Below are 18,742 nucleotides of genomic sequence, written 5' to 3'. Positions count from 1 at the left end.
AGGTAGACAGAAAACTGCAGTAGCAGACATCTCCTAACATTTCTAGATGGATGAAAAAAAGATGGATGAGCAATCCATGAAAATAGCTTACAAAAATGTTTGACTTTTTAAAGAAAAGTTGGGGTTATTTTAAAAAATGGAGCAGGATGAGGATTTAGGAGGTCTGGGAGGCAGAAGCCTTTGTCTTGGTTCTGATACTAACTAATCCTTTTGCCTCCTGCAGGAAACTTTTCATCCTACTCTATAAATTGAAGGGTTTGAATGACTCCTAGGTTCCTTTCTCTTTCTCTCAATATTCTCTAACACCAAGTTTATGTGAGTTTTTTTGGCCTTTGGTCAGATTTTAATCAGAGACTATCCTCCATGAAGGTAAGACAAAGGTAACACATTTTGAGATGGCAGGAGTTGTTTTTGGTGTGTGCAGTCAACCTTTCAAAAAACCAAGAGTTCTCAAATAAAGCTATCTTCATAACCCTCTTATTAAATGTAAATATCGCTTCCTGTCCTTTATATCTTCTTATGTTGTTCCACCACCTCTCACCACCAAAAAAACTTCCAAAAGACAAAAACCCTGTGTTTGCTTCCTTCTTGGTTCTTAGAAAATGGCGTGCAATCACTTCCTCTTCTTCCGTGGCTGTATTATGTCACCTGTACAAACAAGAATAGAGAGATACCTCAGGATTCAGGGGTTCCCTAGTAGGTAGACATTCAACTCTGGCTGGGCCAGTGGAAAATTGAGCACCCTTTTCCCAAGGTGAGAAGATGTACTTTAAGGAGTTTTTTAAAAATAGCCACTATGACTGATTAAACAGGGGAAAAAGCAACTCTGCTGTCTTCCTTTGGTGTGTGGCTCCCAGTTAGCCAGTCACCCAATGATGCTGTTAGCCTTTATGGATCTCTGCATATTTAATAAGAAGCATATTGCTGTTGCTTTTGTTTGCAGGCTGCACACAGTCCACCAGCAAACTTTGAGACTTTGCAGATGGAGTTGAAGAGACCACATCAAATTAAAAATAGAAGAGTGGGTGTTCACTTAATTGGGGTCATTCTATGACCTCTCACTGAATCAATTCATCAGACTGGCTGGAAAAGTACAGGCATATGGATTAGTTTTTAGTAAGCTTGTGAATTTAGTAAACTGAGGAATTAATAAGCTCATAGAGGGGCATTATTCTACTGAAATTATAAAATTAAATTTGTAGAATGACTTCCAGTCAGCCAACAAGCTGGTAGCTCCATTTTAATGATCATAAATCTTTGTGTAATCTCTGAAATGTATAAAATTTCATTAGCTCATTATCCTTTGTGCCTACTTTGAAACTCTTCTCAACTCACCATCTTCTTCTTCTTTCCAGAAGTTAGAGCTCTGGTGGCTCTGGTTTGGTATTACCATAGTCATTTGATGTTCTTAATTCCATGGTTCACCTTTCTTTTTCTTTTTTTAAAATTTGTTAATTGTTTCTTTATCAAGATAAACTACTACTTAGCCCACATAGCATATTTCATAGTTCAGGAAAACAGCTCAGAGACAAGCTTCTATGTAACTCAACCCAAAGAAATTCTTTATATTCCCAAATCACTTTACTCTCTGAAAGATAACAGTCTCCCTCACCTCCTCAAAATCTTTCATGGAATCATAATTTCCATAGAAATATGCATATGCCTTCTTTCTTGGGTCAGTCACAGCAAACTTGTAGAAAGCTGCAACCCCCAGGGATATAGCAAATGCTCTGACAATATGAAACTGCAGGTGTTTGGTCAGAAGGCCATGCACCTGAGATTTTGTTAAAGCACTGGAAGTCATAGTAGTTATTGTCCTCAACAGGTATGTCAACCTCAACACCCACATCTTTCCTGAATGATGGAGAAATGGAAGGCATTTCGGTTCACCTTTCAAACCCTGTCACCTCCACCAATTTTATCTTTAACAAAAAACATTAAATATGTTCTACTAATTTTATTTTACTAGAACTCCCCTTCTCAGAGGTATAGTGACTGGTGACTTGAAATCCTGCTTGTCACTGATTTCCTAGAATAGCCATCTCTTGATCATACCGTACTTGTGTCCATCTCTGTGTTCATTTCCCTTGACATGTCTGAGGTCTGAGCTCTCTCTTCTACTCTTCATCAATCTAGATTACCCCAGTCACTCCAGCGACGCCTTACTCTTTTTCCAGATTTACAAGCTTCATGTTGTTTTCATTGGTACATCCACTTATTTTCCATTTTTGATGTGAATTCTCTCCTCCCCAGTGAGGTCTTCTCTGCATTTAGTTCTATAAGCACAAATACAGTACCTCTCTTTTCTGCAGTATATACAGCGGGCCTTTAATAAATTCTTTTTCAACTAAATAACCAGCTAATTACATCAAATCTAATAGCTTGATCAATATAAACTTCTGAAATTTGTTCCTCCTGAAGTCATTCTGAAGGTTCCTAAAACTTTCTATACCCATGCTGTTTACCAACCCCCAGCCTCTTGAGTGTAATTGCAAGAATAACCTCAGTTCTTCAATCCCAGGTGTCAAGAAGTAGAGATTCTGTTCTTCATTTAAGAAAGGCAGAAGATGGCAACCCCCTTGGGTCCCCTCCCACTGTGGGAGCTTTTCTGTCTTCTCAATAAATCCTGCTTTCTGAAGGAAAGAAAGAAAGGAAGGAAGGAAGGAAGGAAGGAAGGAAGGAAGGAAGGAAGGAAGGAAGGAAGGAAGAAAAAAAGAAAGGAAGGCAGGCAGCAGAACATGAAGGCTTGGAGAGAAGCAGATAGGAGTGGAAGTGGTGGTGTGACCATCTGTTGGGGGAGGAGAGCAGGTGGCCAATCAGTCTTCTATCCAAAATCAAGTAGCTAGGCAGAACACTCAGAAAGTTCCACATACCCATCAATGTGCTAGAGAAGGCACACAGGGACAGAGGTTCTGAGCCTTGGGTAAGTCAACTGTCTCTCCAGCCACCCCCCCATATCAGAGGCCCTTCCATTAGGACCTGGAGGTGCTCAACCCCTTTCTGTGCCTGATATCGCTTGTGGGTTAGCTTTTTCTTCCTGAGGGACTTGTGTCCTGATGTAAGCATCCTTGTTTCTTAACATCAAGGGAAAAAAAAGGAAAGAAAATTAAGTGCTTGTGTAGCAGAGAAGGAGGGTGATGTCCTGATCACCCCTTTGCCCCAATCAGGGTAGACAAGGTGGAAGAGAATCTGTCTAGGGCATGCCTAGATGTCAGACATGGTGGGCCTAGCTTACAATGATCTGCCAGAGATTGCTTCTTCCTGTTTGCTTCTGTCATTGAAATCAATATTCCGCCTAACTCTATTCAAAAAGTAGAAACTGAATCTTTCTGGATGAGTGACTGGTCCCAGTAACTGACTCAGTGTTTGCCCTACCCTTTGTTCCATGACACATAAAATCTAGCACAGTGCAGAAAGTGAGACAATGACAGGTCAGACAGGGTAGCCCTGGGGAACATCTTGAGAGCTTTGTGAGCCTCAGCATCTACTTGAAGGACCTTCCTGAGGGCCATGACAACATTTGCCTTGCTGATGCTCAAGGTCAGTTCTCCACAATTATGTGCTTTGGGAGGATGTCTTCTTATACTTCATGAGTTTACATTTGACTCCTGGTATTGTTTCTCATATTCACCCTCGACAAGACACATAAGGAGGGAGAAAGTGAGTAGACAATCAGTTACTGTGGTCATCACCACCAACACCCTTCTTAGTCCAGCAGCAGATATGGGAGAAAACCACATTGCACAAGGATGCCTGCAGGCATAATTATCTACATGGAGAGGAGTCCAGGGTCTTGAGACCAGCTGCACCGGTATCTCTGGGGCATGCTTTAGAAGGCCAGCATCCCAAGCTGCACCTCAGATCTACTGAATAAGAATCTACATCTTAACAAGTTCTCTGGTTTCCCTAAGATGCTCCTTTTAGAGGCACATATGTGTTTGAGAAGCATTACTCTGTAACTATGGCTCCTGACCTGACTGCAAATTAAAATTACTGGAAGCTTTAAAAAAATATATCCATTTCAAATCACCATCGCCAGAGACATGGATTTATTTGGTCTGATGGGCCTGGAAATTAGTATTTTTAAACTTCCCTGGTGTTTTTCTGATGTGAAGCCAAGTGGAGAATGAATACTAGAGTGGTATCTAGCACACTGAATAGGTCTTGACTGACATTTTGCCTGATATTCTTGACCACTCAGTGCTTGGATAGTGACTCCTAACCAGGTCACATTGTGTCCCAGGAGTTCAGAAACAGAGATTCTAGCAAATTCTAGCCTTGGTTAGCCTGACCTCCTATTTCACTCTAAGTTCTTGAAGACATGCTCCATCTCTGTCATTCTACAGGGAGGTGCCTGTTACCTTTAATTGTCTTCAGTTGGGAAACTGGTAATTTTTGCATAAAGTCAAAGGGGAGGAGGGTAATACACATGTAGAGAAGAAGGGTAGTAATTTTTGCTGGAGAAAAATGAGATGACAGCAAGAGTGACTAACTCTGTATGTAGGGTGCTGCTCTAGGCCCTAGATGCCCAGCAAGTCATCTGAGGGCCTCTGTGAGCCCAGGAGGAGGAGAGATTGTTTCCACTGACACAAGGGGAAACTGGAGCATAGAGACCTTAAGTACTTTGCCTGCCTTGCCCAATCTCACAGATCTGCAAATGGCAGGGCCAAGGTTGGAACCCAGGTGGTCTGGTACCAGAACTTTTCTTCTTACCACAGTCTCCCACCACCTCCCTGAAGCGCTCATCTAAGGGGGATCAGATTGTGGAAGGAGGAGAGAAAGTAGGCCTGACCCTGGCTTTGGGCTGACTGTGTGGCTGCCTACATGTTTTCATAAATCCAGAACAGAAGATCTGGAGAGGGACTCACAGGTAGGGGAAGCAGACAATTGAGCCTAGACAATATTGAACTGCATGGACACATGACAGCAGACATAGACCAGGACCACCTCAGGCAAATGGAACTGAACGGTCATCCTCTTGAAGGTCACCCTGTTACTGAGGAGTTGAAGTGCATTGCCAGAGTCAATGTGAGTGATTTGTGGCCAAGTGAGGAAACACCCTGGCTTTCTTGTTTCCTACCACGATGCTCTCGCCCGTTTTGTACTGTCTGCTTTTACCAGCAACTCTCCAACAAGTACACTGCGTCATCACCCTCCTATAGCCTCTCAACTCCCGGCTCAACACTCCAACCTACAGCCATTAGAGTCACTCCCTGTCTGTCTCCAGAACATTCTGCAAAAAGCCCCACTTATACCTAGAGAGAAGAACACTTGGCTATCCTTCCTCCTGCTCTGATTAACATATTGGGAAGGCTAATGTAAATAGGGGGATTTGAAGATGGACAAGACATACTACGAACTCTCAAGAAACTCAAGGTATAGTGTAAATATAAATCCCCAAAGCATAAGTGAAACAGCATTAATGATAAAATGGTAAATCTGATAACTGGGAGACAGAAGGGTGGGGGGCATTGAACACTTGCGAAAAGCACTATATCCAACCTAGACTAACCAGGGAGGGCTGCCTGGAAGAATTGAGTTGAAATAAATGAGTAGTTGTGAGCCAGGCAAAGACTTGGGGGACATGAGGGGCTGAAGCCCATGGAGGGCATCAGTGTAAAGGGAAGACCAGCACTTTGGTACTTCTGGGGCACAAATTTAGAATGAGAGCAAAAGGCAAGACAGGGACTGAGTCGCATAAGTCCTTGTGTGTCATTTCTAGGGTGTGGACTTTTTTCTGTAAATTGGTAGAAGCCTCACAGTGTTTTAAGCCGAACAGGACTTGGGGAAATGTATTCTCCTAGGTTTCTTTGTTTAGTTTTCAGCAATTTAAAAGTATGACTTGCACTGCAATTTTAAGGGATCTAAATTTCTCATTTAATTCTTAGTCAACCATTTGTAATTAATAAAGATATGTTCAGGATTGAAGACATTTATAATCTCATTCTGACACTATCTAGAACTTTTTACCCATTCTCTTCTCAAAAAGTTAAAAATCTAGAGAGAACAGGGAGAGACGCCACTCACTTGCGGTAGTCTGTCACTCCCATGAACACTTGCATATGTGCAATGTAAATGAAGATCCATTTTTTGATGCTGCCTTATTTGCTCATTGGGACCTAATTGTAGTGAAAAATTGTTTATAATAAACAATGAGTCTTGTTAAGGAGAGTTTTGTGTTGAAAATAGTGATTTCAATAGCATTAAATGTAATGAAAATTTTAAAAATTCAATGGATGTTTAAAGTTCACTGTAGAGTAATAATTTAAAAATTAACTCAATACATTATTGAATTCAAAAGAATTGATTTAAAAAGTTATTATTCACCCCTTATCAACAAGGGTACCTGAACAAAACGTATTTGTATACCTAACCCTTAACTGTACTCCACAATATCAAAATAAAAAATATTGATTATTATTCTCTAAGCTCTAAATAATCCATTTTTTCTCTCCACTTCTAATATCTGCCAAATTTCAAATATATTTCTTTCTTTTAAAATATAGATTTGAGGAAGCCATCAGAAATCTTTCCTCAAAATCTCAAGGAGCCAAAACTAGCTAGAATTAGATGGCAACACATATAAAATGTCAACACATTTTTTTCCTGGATAATTTCCTGTGATTTAGAATCCTGATTTGGGGAGTAATTTTTAGTATTCCATTTTTTAAAATGTTTGCTTTCAAAGAGAATTTTGCCTTTGAGACCTTCTAACCAGTCAAATTCTCCAAGAGTAGAAAACACATGACAAATCCATGTTGCATGCTTATTTCTCCAAGGTCTCAGCTTCCTCTCAGAAATACATACTCTGGTGCTGAACCTTCTGAAACTGTCAGGTTTTTTGCATACATGGGCTTATGTTTTCACACCAGTTCATAGATTGGGTGGAAGATGGCACTTCTGCCATCTCTATTTTGATAGAACAGAATGGCATGTGGGCGAGTGATGCGGGGGCCTTTGTGTGACTCTTTGCTTTCCTTATATGCAAAAACCAGGGTAGAGTTCCTGCACTTCTCCTTGGGTAGGCAAAAACGTCAAGGGTATTTTGCAATCTGACTTTCTGGTAGTTACTTTTCCAACAACAACAAAATATTCTGGGGGTGGGGTGGGGGGGAGGAAGTGGAGAGGAGAATAATTTCCTCCATTTTAAAATCAACGGATTTAAGGTGATATTTTTCTGAAGAAGCAACGCGATTCTACCCACCTAAAATTAGAAAGCTTAGCTTACTGACATATTCTCCTTGCCCAAGACTCTGAATGAGAATTCCAAACTCAAGTATAGGATGTGATTTAATCTGGTAAATGCTTTACTAAAGGCTGAGAAGCAGCCAAATGAAAGAGGGATGGGAACTTACCCGGGAATGCACTGCTGAGGTGGGAGGAGCTAAGAGGGTCATCTGGACTCATTTCCTTTAAAAAAGGAAACCTGACATTTTAACAGCTTGAGTTCCTGGAGTCCTCACTTGGGTGGGGGGGAGATCCTGATTCCATTTTTTAAAATTCAGGAATGGTAATACTTTTTTTCTCTGCATCCTGAATTTTCTAAACAGATTACTTTTAGCTTAAAGTTAAATTAGGTGTTATTTGGGGGAAGAAGGGGAGATCATTTGATGGGGTCCTTTGAGAGAGTGCCAACTACCCCCAGGCTCTTTCCTTGCTTGTTTTGGTAGGACCATTCTGAGCCCTTTAGACAAAGGCATTAAGCATCATTACCTTCTGTCTTGGACTAGCTTTTCCTTCTGTTTCCAGGAGGAGTGGAGAAAGAGAAAGGAAGGAATGTGTCCGCAGATAAGTGAGAAAGACACTGACCCCATTTCCAGTGGTTGAGCTTCTCTTCAAGTAGGTAGATGCTGGCAATAACGATGTAGCTGAGAAAGAAGAAGGTTGCTATACCCCTTGGGTTGAGTTTGGCAAACATGGGATATACCCAGGTACCCGTCTCAGAGTAGATCCATAGGACCCTGCAGGAAACAACAAGTCACAATGATTAGGGCAGGAAGAGACAAATGAGCCAATTTTCTCACCTGGATCAGTGGGGTACTGATCACAGGCATATGAAAGGAAAGCATCAGGGGCATTTGTCAACAGTCAAAGAACTTCCACAAACTTGCCAAAGCGAGTCTTTCCTGGGTAAATCAACTTGATTCAATAAGTTGCCCTGTTTTATGGCCTGGGCTGGGCTGTTTTACCTAATCCACTAAAATTCAATATTGATGAAAGAATATAAGAGAATGTAGAACACATCATTAGTCACAGGGAGTATGTGGGAACGTGAATTATCCCTTTCCCTGAGATATATGGCCTGCTGAGACATCGAATCTGCCAAAACGGCATCCATGTGCTGGTTTTCAGTCAGAGAAGTGGGGTTTGCTTTTTTTTATTTTTTATTTTTACCTGAGAGTCAGCAGCAGCATTCCATTAGCTGGGAGGGGCAAAGGTGGAGCATGATTGCTCTAATACAGTATGCCCAGGATTTGATTGTTAACCCTTGTTCTCAGTCATGCATATAGCCATGAATAGAGTGTCAAGCAGGAATGGATGGATTTGCAGGGAGGCTCAGATCTTGCTCATGTGAGCATAGACAGTAAGTCATTTCTGGAAGCCAAGAGAAAGAAAAGAAATGCTAGGAGAGAAGCCGTGATAGCTACGTGAAGCCTAAAAATGCAGTTTGCTGGAAACCAACCACACTGGAAGGTGCCAAAGTCTGAAATAACTTTTAAAAATTAAATATGGGGAAGATGATGCATCAGCCACAGTTCATAATTGGTTAAAAGTACAGAATCTGGAAACAGGCTTCTGTGATTCAAATTCTAGCTCTGCCACCTACTAGCTGTGTGACCTTCTGCAATTTATTCAACTTTTCTGTCCTCCTCCCCTCTTGTGTAAAATGGAGACCCAAACAGCATGCACCTTAAAAAGCTGTTGTAAAGGATTAAGGGAGTTAACACATGTAAACTTCATAGAATGGTGCCTGGCATATTGTAATCATTTGACAAGAGATCAAAAGCCTCTATCTCCATGGAGCGATGACACAGTGGGAGTGTTCTCAGAAAGCTTTCTTTTTGTTTTTGAGTTGGAGTCTCACTCTGTCACCCAGACTGGAGTGCAATGGCCGCTCCTGGCCACCGCAGCCTCGACCTGCTGGGCTCCTGCGATCCTTCCGCCTCAGCCTTCCCAGTAGCTGGAACTACGGGTGCGCGCTACCACACCCGGCTGATTTTTGATTTATTGTAGAGATGAGGTCTCGCCAAGTTGCGCAGGTGGGTCTCGTACCCGCGGGCTCAGGCAATCCATGCACCTCAGCCTCCCAAAGGCACAGGATTACAGGCTGAGCAATGAGCCCGGCTCAGAAAGCTTTCTTGGAGGCTATTGATCTCTTGTAACAATTAGAATAAGCCAGGTTATGCCTCAGGAACAATACTTAAATATGAATACCCCAGGTTGTCAAAGGAATTCAAATGGAAGAACAAAGTTGTGCGCTTAATTAAACTTTAAGATATCCAACTGTGATCCCTGTCATTTCAAATACTTTAAGTTTGTTGAATGTTCTGTGGAAGAGGCCAGGGCTAATATTTAGGGCCAGGAGTAGGGTAAGGTAAAAGAGGCAGTTAGGGGGTAACATTTAAAGGGTCATAAATGTGTATCAAAGGACACAATCAAGAGCATGAAAAGGCAACCCATGGAATGGGAAACAGTATTTGCTAACATATATCTAAGGGGTCAATATATAGAAAACATTTTTAAAAATTTTGTAAACTCAACAAAACAAATGCCCCCAACAACCCTATTAAAATGGACAAAATATATGTATAATCATTACACAGAGAAGATAAATAAATGGCCAATAAACACACAAAAGGATGCTCAATATCACTAATAATTAGGAAAACGCAAATCAAAACCAAAATGAGATATGGACCCATACCCAACAGAAAGGCTGCCATTTTAGAATAAAAAAAGCAGAAAATAACAAGTGTTAGTGAGGATATGGAGAAATTGGAACCCTTGAGCTCTGTTGGTGGGAATGTAAAATGGTGCATCTGCTATGGAAAACTGTATGGCAGTTCCTCAAAAAATTAAAATAGAATTACCATATGATCCAGCAGTTCCACTTCTAGGTATATGTCCAAAAGAATTGAAAACAGGAACTTTGAAGAGATATTTGTACATCTGTGTTCATAGCAGCATTATTCACAATAGCCAAAAAGTGCAAACAATCTAAATGTCCACTGATAAGTGAGTGGATAAATAAAATGTGGCACACGGATAACACATTAAAAAGGAAGGACTTGCTGGGCTCGGTGGCTCAGCCTGTAATCCTGCGCCTTTGGGAGGCTGAGGTGAGTGAATTGCCTGAGCCCGCGGGTTCGAGACCCGTCTGGGCAGCGAGACCTCATCTCTACAATAAATAAAAAAATCAGCTGGGCGTGGTGGCGCACGCCTGTAATTCCAGCTACTTGGAAGGCTGAGGCGGAAGGATCGCTGGAGCCCAGCAGGCCGAGGCTGCGGTGGCTGGGAGCGGCCACTGCACTCCAGTCTGGGCGACAGAGTGAGACTCCAACTCAAAAAAAAAAAAGGAAGAACTTTCCTTCCTGACACATGCTACAACACGGATGGCCTTTGAGGACATTATGCTAAGTGAAATAAGCCAGTCATAGAAGGACAAAGACTGCATGATTCTACTTATATGAGGAACCTAGAGTGTTGAATTTGTTGAGACACAAAGTAGTGTCGCCAGAGGCTGGAAGGAGGAGGCAGTGGGGAGTGGCTGTGGCTTGGACACGACTTGTTTGTCCTCATCAAAACTCATGTAGAAATTTGATCTCTGTGTGACAGTGTTAGAATGTGAGGTCTAGTGAAAGAAGTTTCGTTTTGAGGATGGATCCCTCGTCAACAGTTTGGCACTGTTCTTGCAGTGTGAGTTCTCCCGGGAGAGGATTAGTTCCCATGAAAGCAAGTTGTTATAAATCCAGGACACTCCTCAGGTTTTCCTTTCTTCACACGTGTCTGCTTCTCCATTGGCCTTCTCTACCACATTGTGATGCAGCATGAGACCCGTTGCCAGAAGCCAGGGCCATGCCCTTGAACTTCTCAGCCTGCAGGCCCATGAGCTAAATAAACCTCTTTTCTTTCTTTCTTTTTTTTTTTTTAATAAATGACTCAGTCTCAGGTATGGCAACACAAAATGGACTAAGACAGGGAGTGATTTTTTAAATGAGTACAGCATTTCAGTTTGAGAAGTTGAAAAGTTTTGGAGATGGATAGTGGTGATTGTTGCACAACAATGTGAATAGATTTAATGCTGCTGAGCTTAAAAAATGCCTAAAGTGATAAATTCTGTGTTATGTGTGCTTTATCACAATTTAAAAGAATCTAAGGGGGTGTAAGTCTTGGGGGTCATACAAGTATATGGTCAGCACTTCGTTTCTAGTCCTGGTCCTGCTGTGTCATTCTGCTCCCTCAAATCTGTTTAGATGCTCCTCTCAGACTGATAATGAGGTGACTAATAACAAACAATAATTATCACCATGGTTACTAATATTGAATTGTTTAAGACGTGCACCTCATGGATAGATTACAGAAGGATATCCATGATGCTTCCTGCTTGAATGCCTGTTTCTCATGACAGGACAGAGCAGGTATAAGAGGCATAAAATAAATACCTCCAACTAGCTAGGGATAGGTGTTTAGGGGTCAGTGAGGAGATCTAAATATACTCTAAACAAGTTGATTACCTAGTTTGCTTTGTATAGTTGCAATTAGGGCTTTGTGATTCCCATGCACATTTATGTAAGATAGTCTACAATTGAGGACATCCCTCTAGAGACCTGAAACATTTTTGTTTACTTCATTTTGATCTCCTTCAGCATAAGGTTTGTAAAGATGAGTTCCTAAGGTAAGTTAATACATTTTGCATTTTCACAGAGGAATTGCAAACAAAGTTATAGGTATGTTAACTACACTGGGAAAAGTAATGAAGACACAGAGCATGAGGGAAGATGATAGTGAGTTAATGGAGGATGCTCAACAGAGAGGCGTGAGTGAGTAGAGAGTCACCCTTGACAATGCTTCTTTAAGGCTTAATTGAATATGGAGAGAAAAGAAAGATGGGAGATGATAGAGAGAGAGAGAGAGAGGAAGGAAAGAAAAAAGATAAAAAGTAGGTAAGAAGGGAAGGAGGAAGAAAGGAAGAACTGAGAAAAAGAAGGAGGGAGGAATGGAGAAAGGAAGAGAGAGGGAGGGAAAAGGGAAGGGAAGAAGGACGGAAGGAAGGAAGGGGGAGAGTAATGGAGGAAAGAGGGTACTTTGCACTCAACATGTCTTCAGTCTCAGACAATGTCAACTCTCAACTCACTCTCGCCCCTCTGTTCAGTCCCTTGAAATGATATCTGTATTGTACTTCCTTTCATATGTTCCTCCAGTGCACGCACTTCATGACCTCAGTCCAACCTCCTGCATGTCATGAGGGTTTGTGTCACTGGGCTTTCTTGCTCCCTCCAATCCACTTTCCCTACCCCAAGCCCCCAGTAATCTGGCAATCATTCTAAAAGCAATCTCTGAACATGACACTCCTCTGCTTCCATCAGCTGTCTGATTTAGGAAAATATCCTGGTTGCTTACCCTGGCCGAACTGGCCCTGCCCTGCCCACCATCTATCTGCGGACCTTCGTTTCCAAATGGAAGCCTCGTAGGCAAGTGGTTCTCAACCTTGGATGAAGATTAGAATTTCCTTAGTGGTCTTAAAATTGTGATGCCTGGAACATATCCTTTAATCAATTAAATCACAACATATTTGAAATGGAACCTAAATACGGGATGTTAAATGTACCTTTTTACTTATAGTGCAAACTAATTATCTTATAATTTGTTTTCATCTATTAATGGTATCACCATTTTTCTAGTTCAACTAACTCAGGATTCTTAAAATTTCTTACCTTGCCCTGAAACTTGCTTTTGTTATTTGACTGGTTTTCTCTCTAGCTTGGAAACTCTGCAAGGGCAGAGACTATCTGTCATGCACATCAGTTTCTCAAGTGTCCAGAACACAGCTGATTCTTTATGTTTTCAAATGAGTGGCTGTTGGGCTGTCTCCGTAGCTCACTTCTGTGGACAGCTCTCAGCTGCCTGACCCATCAGGACAACCACAGCCTTTGAAAACTGGGAAATGTACCCAATGGTCTTCCAAGTTTTAGCCAATTTAATGCTCACTTTATTAACACTTTGAAGAGGCCAGTGATACTGGCTTTCAGTTCAAAGAGCCATATTGTATGTCATTCCTGAGTTGTCCTTTATGTGAACTTATCTAGCTAGCCTGGGTGGATAACAAATGACAGTCCCAAATTAATCTTTTAGAGTCTTCTAACCCTGAATCGTGTAGCATTAAAATGGCTGTTAGGAGCTTTATATTTTCGGTCTTACCATTAGGGAAATATGGACATCTGTGGGTTAGAGATAAGTAGATAACGGAGTTTTGTGGGCTTTGGGCATATAATTCTTCAAGTGTTAACCCTCATGTCACATTTTTGCAACCCAGCAGAATAAATTGAATAAAAGGAATGAAGAGAAACTATGAAGCTAGAGTTTTCTGTCTCTCCTCTCTCTCTTTGCAGCAATCTCATCCCATCTTGAGGGTTCAACTATAGATCTCCCCAACCTCACCCTCTTGAGGGTCTGAATTTCCAAATGGAAGTTTCTTTAGGTGGGTGGTTTTCAACCTTGTCTGAAGATTAGAATTTCTGGGGGTCTTAAAAATTTCGATGCCGAGCTGGGCTTGGTGGCTCAGCCTGTAATCCTGCGCCTTTGGGAGGCTGAGGTGAGTGGATTGCCTGAGCCTGCAGGTTCGAGACCCGCCTGGGCAGCCAAGTCCTCATCTCTACAATAAATCAAAAAAATTAGCCGGGCGTGGTAGCGTGCGCCTGTAGTTCCAGCTACTTGGAAGGCTGAGGCGGAAGGATCACCAGAGCCCAGCAGGTCGAGGCTGCGGTGGCCGGAAGTGGCCACTGCACTCCAGTCTGGGCGATAGTGAGACTCCAACTCAAAAAAAAAAAAAAAAATTTTGATGCCTGACTATATCTTTTAATCAATTAAATCACAATATTTTTGGAATGGGTCCTAGATACAGGATGTTAAACTGACTTTTTATTTTTTTACGCATAACCAAAACAATTTCTCTTATAATCAGTTTTCATCTGTTAATGGAATCACCATTTTTAGTTAGTTAGTTCATTCTTAGTGAGTTCAACTAATTCCGAATTCTTAGAATTACCCTTAAGTTTTGCTTTCACCTGTCTGGTGCCTGTCAATTGACTCACAAAATCTATTCTATTATTTCAACAATGTGTCTCATGAATGTCCCTCATTTCTGATTGTACAGCTGTTACCCTCTTCATGCTATTACCCTCTTCATACTGTTATTATTTCTAATTGTTGTTACAGGCATTTTGGCTGAACAGGAAGTGAGGTTTGGACAGGAAGAGTGAGAAGTATAGATAACACTTTTCCTCTTAGCCCCCCACACCTCTTCAATTTGCATTTTGGCTGGGCTGGACCCAAATGTGCCAATAAAGATGGGTTGTGTGGCATCATTATATTTATTTTCGTATATTCACTTACAAGAGGGCTAAGGTCCTTCTGTGGAAAATGGGACTGAGTGTCCAACCCCTACTGAGATTCAGAGTTATAAAACTATGTTTGACCTAGGTGATCCCAGGTGAAGGTCTTATTTCAGAAAAGCGGATCACAGTGACTCTGGGAAGGAAGTGACCATAACACCCTAGTGGAAGAAAGAGAGTATTGTTGATGCCGGGTATGGCAAGGTGGCTGGGCCTGGAACTCAGCTTAGCCCAGCCCATGGCAGTTGTTGATCTAGTCTCAGGACTAGATATTTCAGTGTGGCTATGTAAATGGGGCACACATTTAAAGGAACTGTTGTCTCTAGGAAGCTTTGCTGAGGGGCCTCACCTGAGTGAGCACAGTATAGGAGAAAGAAATTGTTTTTCTTTCCTCACAGAAACTGCCGCTGGGAAGTGACTTTGCAAACATCTCCCTCCCCCAGGCTGGGTTATAGCTGTGTATCTGTGGGACGCTTGTGTTGGGTATGTAGTAGCTCACACACTAGCAGAGACACCTATGGCCTTAGCAGGTTTCTGGTCTACCAAGAGCAGGCTAGCTGGGGCTGTTATGGTGGTGATTAGCATTGCTATTTCTACTGATGGAAGGGGCTAATGGGTAGTGGTCATGTTGGCATGGGCAGTGGGTGTGCATGCTGAACTCTAGCATAGTGTCAGGTGGAGATGTGGAGCCTGGGAGTCTTGGCCTTGCCGTCTGTGTGAAGAACAATGCTTATAACAGTGTACGATGTGGACTGTGCAGTGCACGACACGGACATGTGTAAGTGCTCAGCAATTACTGGAACTCTTTAGGGATGGAGGTCTTGGAAGACCGGCTCACCTGCAGTCAGGTAGAATGGTATTTGGGGATATTATTGGAACTGTGAAATAACCATGGATGAAGAATAAGATAATGTGATTAAACTATATAGCTTAATATTCTGGCTTATTTTTATATTGTTTAATTTTGTTTTGTTTTACATCTCTTCACTCCAACCAGTTTTAAGCACCATTGTCAAGATCAACTTTTTAAAGCACAATTCTCTGGCCAAGTTACTCATACTTCTCACTCTTACATCCAGAACATGGAAATGCACAACAGCAGCAACAAATACTCCCACTGTCTACATAGGTCTAACCTCTTCTAGCCTGCCATCCGCAAGCCTCGATAAGTGGGTAGTTCCAGGACCATTTCCTATTTGTCTTTTTCACGGATGAATCCAGCTGAAGAGAATTACTGACCTCTGTTCTCAGAGCTCTGCACTCTCTTGGCCTTGGGACTACGCTTCTATTGTTCGCTTGCTCCTATTTTTTGTGGCTCCAGTCCTGCCAGCCCTTCAGGGCCCATCCCCAATGCATGCCTTCCAGGATATCCGTCCCACAGTATTTGACTGGCTGTAACTCTTCCTTCTCTGTATTCCTGTGGCTCCTTGCATTTTCTATAACATTTAATCACTTTCCATCTTCTATTTGTATGCCTGGCACTTATTCAGCATAAACCCCCTGCAGTCTGGTGCTTGGCCTTGTATAATTGCTTTTCTGAGCAAAACCAGCCTTGTGTGAGGGGAAATATTTGTTCAATTGAAAAAATGAATAAAAACCAGCAGAAAGAACATTTCTGTTTTTTTGCTCCTCACCTGTTGGGAGCCGGCCGCCGAGGCCTGCCTGAGCGTTAGGGATCCAGGCGGGCTGCGGGCCTTGAGACCACCAGGCTGGTTCAGGAGCTGAAGGCCCATTCCCTCCTCCTTTCTTCGTTGTTTAGCGTTACCCACTGGCAGGGACTTTTATGATCTAAGCATGAAGTTCTGAGAATATGACAGGCATGGCTGACTCTAGAGATCCAATGTTCCCGTTTCTCACAGACTGCGGTTTCGGCTTTAAACTTAACACAGTTCAAACTCAGATCACATTTGGGAGCCTTATACATAAAACAAGCTTCTTTATAAGATTTAAAAATATATTTATAAAATTAGTATATACATTTAGAGGGCTGTTTCCAGCGTTAGATAGTATAGATTATTATCTAGGGTTACCAGAAATGACCCAGCACAAACTTTGGGCTGGGCCACATTCTTTAGGAACTGGTTTAAGCCATAATTAAGAGTTGTTTATAGTACAGGTAAAATTAGCACAGATAAGAAAGGTATTAGGATTTTAGTCAGTTATATTGCTTTTGAGGAATATAAACCAAGCATGAGGAACAGTGGGATAACTTTGGGATTGTCCTTCCTCATGCTTGGGAAAACGCCTGGTGGGTGGGGGATGCCCCCCACCTACCTGGCTTTGTGTTCACATAAAAGTCTTGTGATTTGATTGGGATTGTCCTTCCTCATGCCTAAGGAAACACCCGGTGGGTGGGGGATGTGCCTCACCCACCTGGCCTTGTGCTCACGTGAAAGTCTTGTGATTTAACATGTGAAAGTTTGGGATAAAAGACTCAGTGCTGGTCCCAATAATGGCTTCTGCTCATTTCACTGAACAGTTGTCCACTTTCTTTCTTTCTCTTTCTTCCTCTTTATATCTATGCCTCCATCTTGCTTTCTTTTAATATCTATCCCTACTACAGAATTGGCTTCTGCACTAGACAGAGTCCAGTCTCTTTCTTCCCTTCTATTTCTCCAGAATATTCGCCTATGCTGCCCCACCTTCCAGGAACCCTCTAAATCTCTTTTGGGGGCTGGCCCCCATAAATGGCACCCAATGTGGGGCCCCTGGAAAGGTAAGTCTTTTTCTCTTTTCAGGGCAGCTAGGATCTTACCTGGGGTACTGCACGCCCCTCTGTAGAGACAAGCAGAGCGAGGATGGGTAAGCAAGTTTTTGTGAAGCCAGAGCCGTGATGTAATCATGGGCCAGAGTGAATCTAGGAACATAAAGTGTTCATCAGTATCTTAATGAATACTTTGTCTAAATGTGGAACTAAAGCTTCTTTTTCTTATCTAGCTCTTTTTCTACATTTTGTGCAGTAACAATGTTAATTAAAAATGCTTTAAATCCACAGCATGATTATGAGAAATTTTCTTCCAAAAAGGCTGCTAACGATGATGATGATGATGAAGAAACTTTTCTCTTTGCCACAGCCTCGGCTCCCCCTGATTATAATGACAATGATAAATCATCTCCACAGGGTGAAGCTGAACCTGAGGCAGAAGCTGCTAGGTATCATATCAGTGCTCTTACAGTCAACCCTGAGCCTTCCTTCCCACAGGCTTTTCCTTTCAATGCTAAAGTTGTAAAGCCAAAAAAAATTGCCTAATAATACTGGTATTGCCCCTGCGGCTCCAGTCTTTCCTTTCAGTATGCAGGCAGTACAAGCTGAAGCAGAAAAAGAAGATTTTAGTTTCACAGCTTGTTTCCTGGTACAATTTTATACCAGTGCTGATGGACTGGATCAAGCTCAATGGGAACCCTTGCCATACAAATTGGTAAGAAAGTTACAGGAGGCAAGCTCAAAGTATGGTCCTCTTGCACCTTATACAATTACTATTTTAGATCAATTTGCCTCTCGATGAATGACTTTCACAGATTGGCAGCAATTAACCAAAAGCTGTTTGTCTGGAGGTGTTTATTTGCTGTGGAAAACCGAGTATAAGGACCAAGTTAGAATTCAAATGGACCAGAATTTAAATCAACCTGCTGGGTCATTCATTATTTCTCATGATATGCTCTCTAGGACTGGTATGTATACTCAAATGGCTAAGCAAATTTCTCTACCCAAAGATGTTTTGCTTCAGATAAATCATTGTGTTGTTACCACGTTGGAAAAATTACAGGCAGACACTGCTCAGACTTCTTCTCTATTTGATATAAAACAAAAGGCCGAGGAAAGTTATGAGGACTTTATTTCCAGACTCACTATGAAGAATTGGGTAATTACTAATGAAGAAGCAGCAGAAATTCTTATCAAACAATTGGCTTTTAAAAATGCTAATAATACTTGTCAGACTTTGCTTAGACCCATATGCAAAACCAGACAGGTTACTGATTTTATCTGCCAGTGCATGGATGTAAGTTCAGCTATTATGCAAGGGATGGCTTTGGCTGCAGCATTGAAGGGAGAAAACTTTTCACAGATCGCTCAAGGTATGCAGGGTGCAGGTAAACAGAAAAATGTTTTAGTGTAATCATGTTATGTG

At 41.9% G+C, this 18,742-nt stretch overlaps 1 protein-coding gene across 1 annotated transcript in view; it reads right to left on the bottom strand.

Moving 5' to 3' along the window:
* Positions 1-591: 591 nt before the first annotated feature.
* ADTRP (androgen dependent TFPI regulating protein) overlaps positions 592-18,742 on the bottom strand; it is an 81,496-nt gene continuing 63,345 nt past the window's right edge. The window contains exons 6-7 of the mRNA XM_008062462.2: positions 7,810-7,961; positions 592-648 (exon numbers count right to left, since the gene is read on the bottom strand). Coding sequence (XP_008060653.1) covers positions 614-648; positions 7,810-7,961 — 187 coding nt within the window. The 3' untranslated portion in view covers positions 592-613. The remainder of the gene's footprint in view (positions 649-7,809; positions 7,962-18,742) is intronic.

This window comes from Carlito syrichta, unplaced genomic scaffold, assembly GCF_000164805.1.
Source record: "Carlito syrichta isolate Samal-C Ts95f unplaced genomic scaffold, Tarsius_syrichta-2.0.1 Scaffold305707, whole genome shotgun sequence".
NCBI lineage: Eukaryota > Metazoa > Chordata > Mammalia > Primates > Tarsiidae > Carlito > Carlito syrichta.
This window is presented reverse-complemented; position numbering and strand designations above follow the sequence as displayed.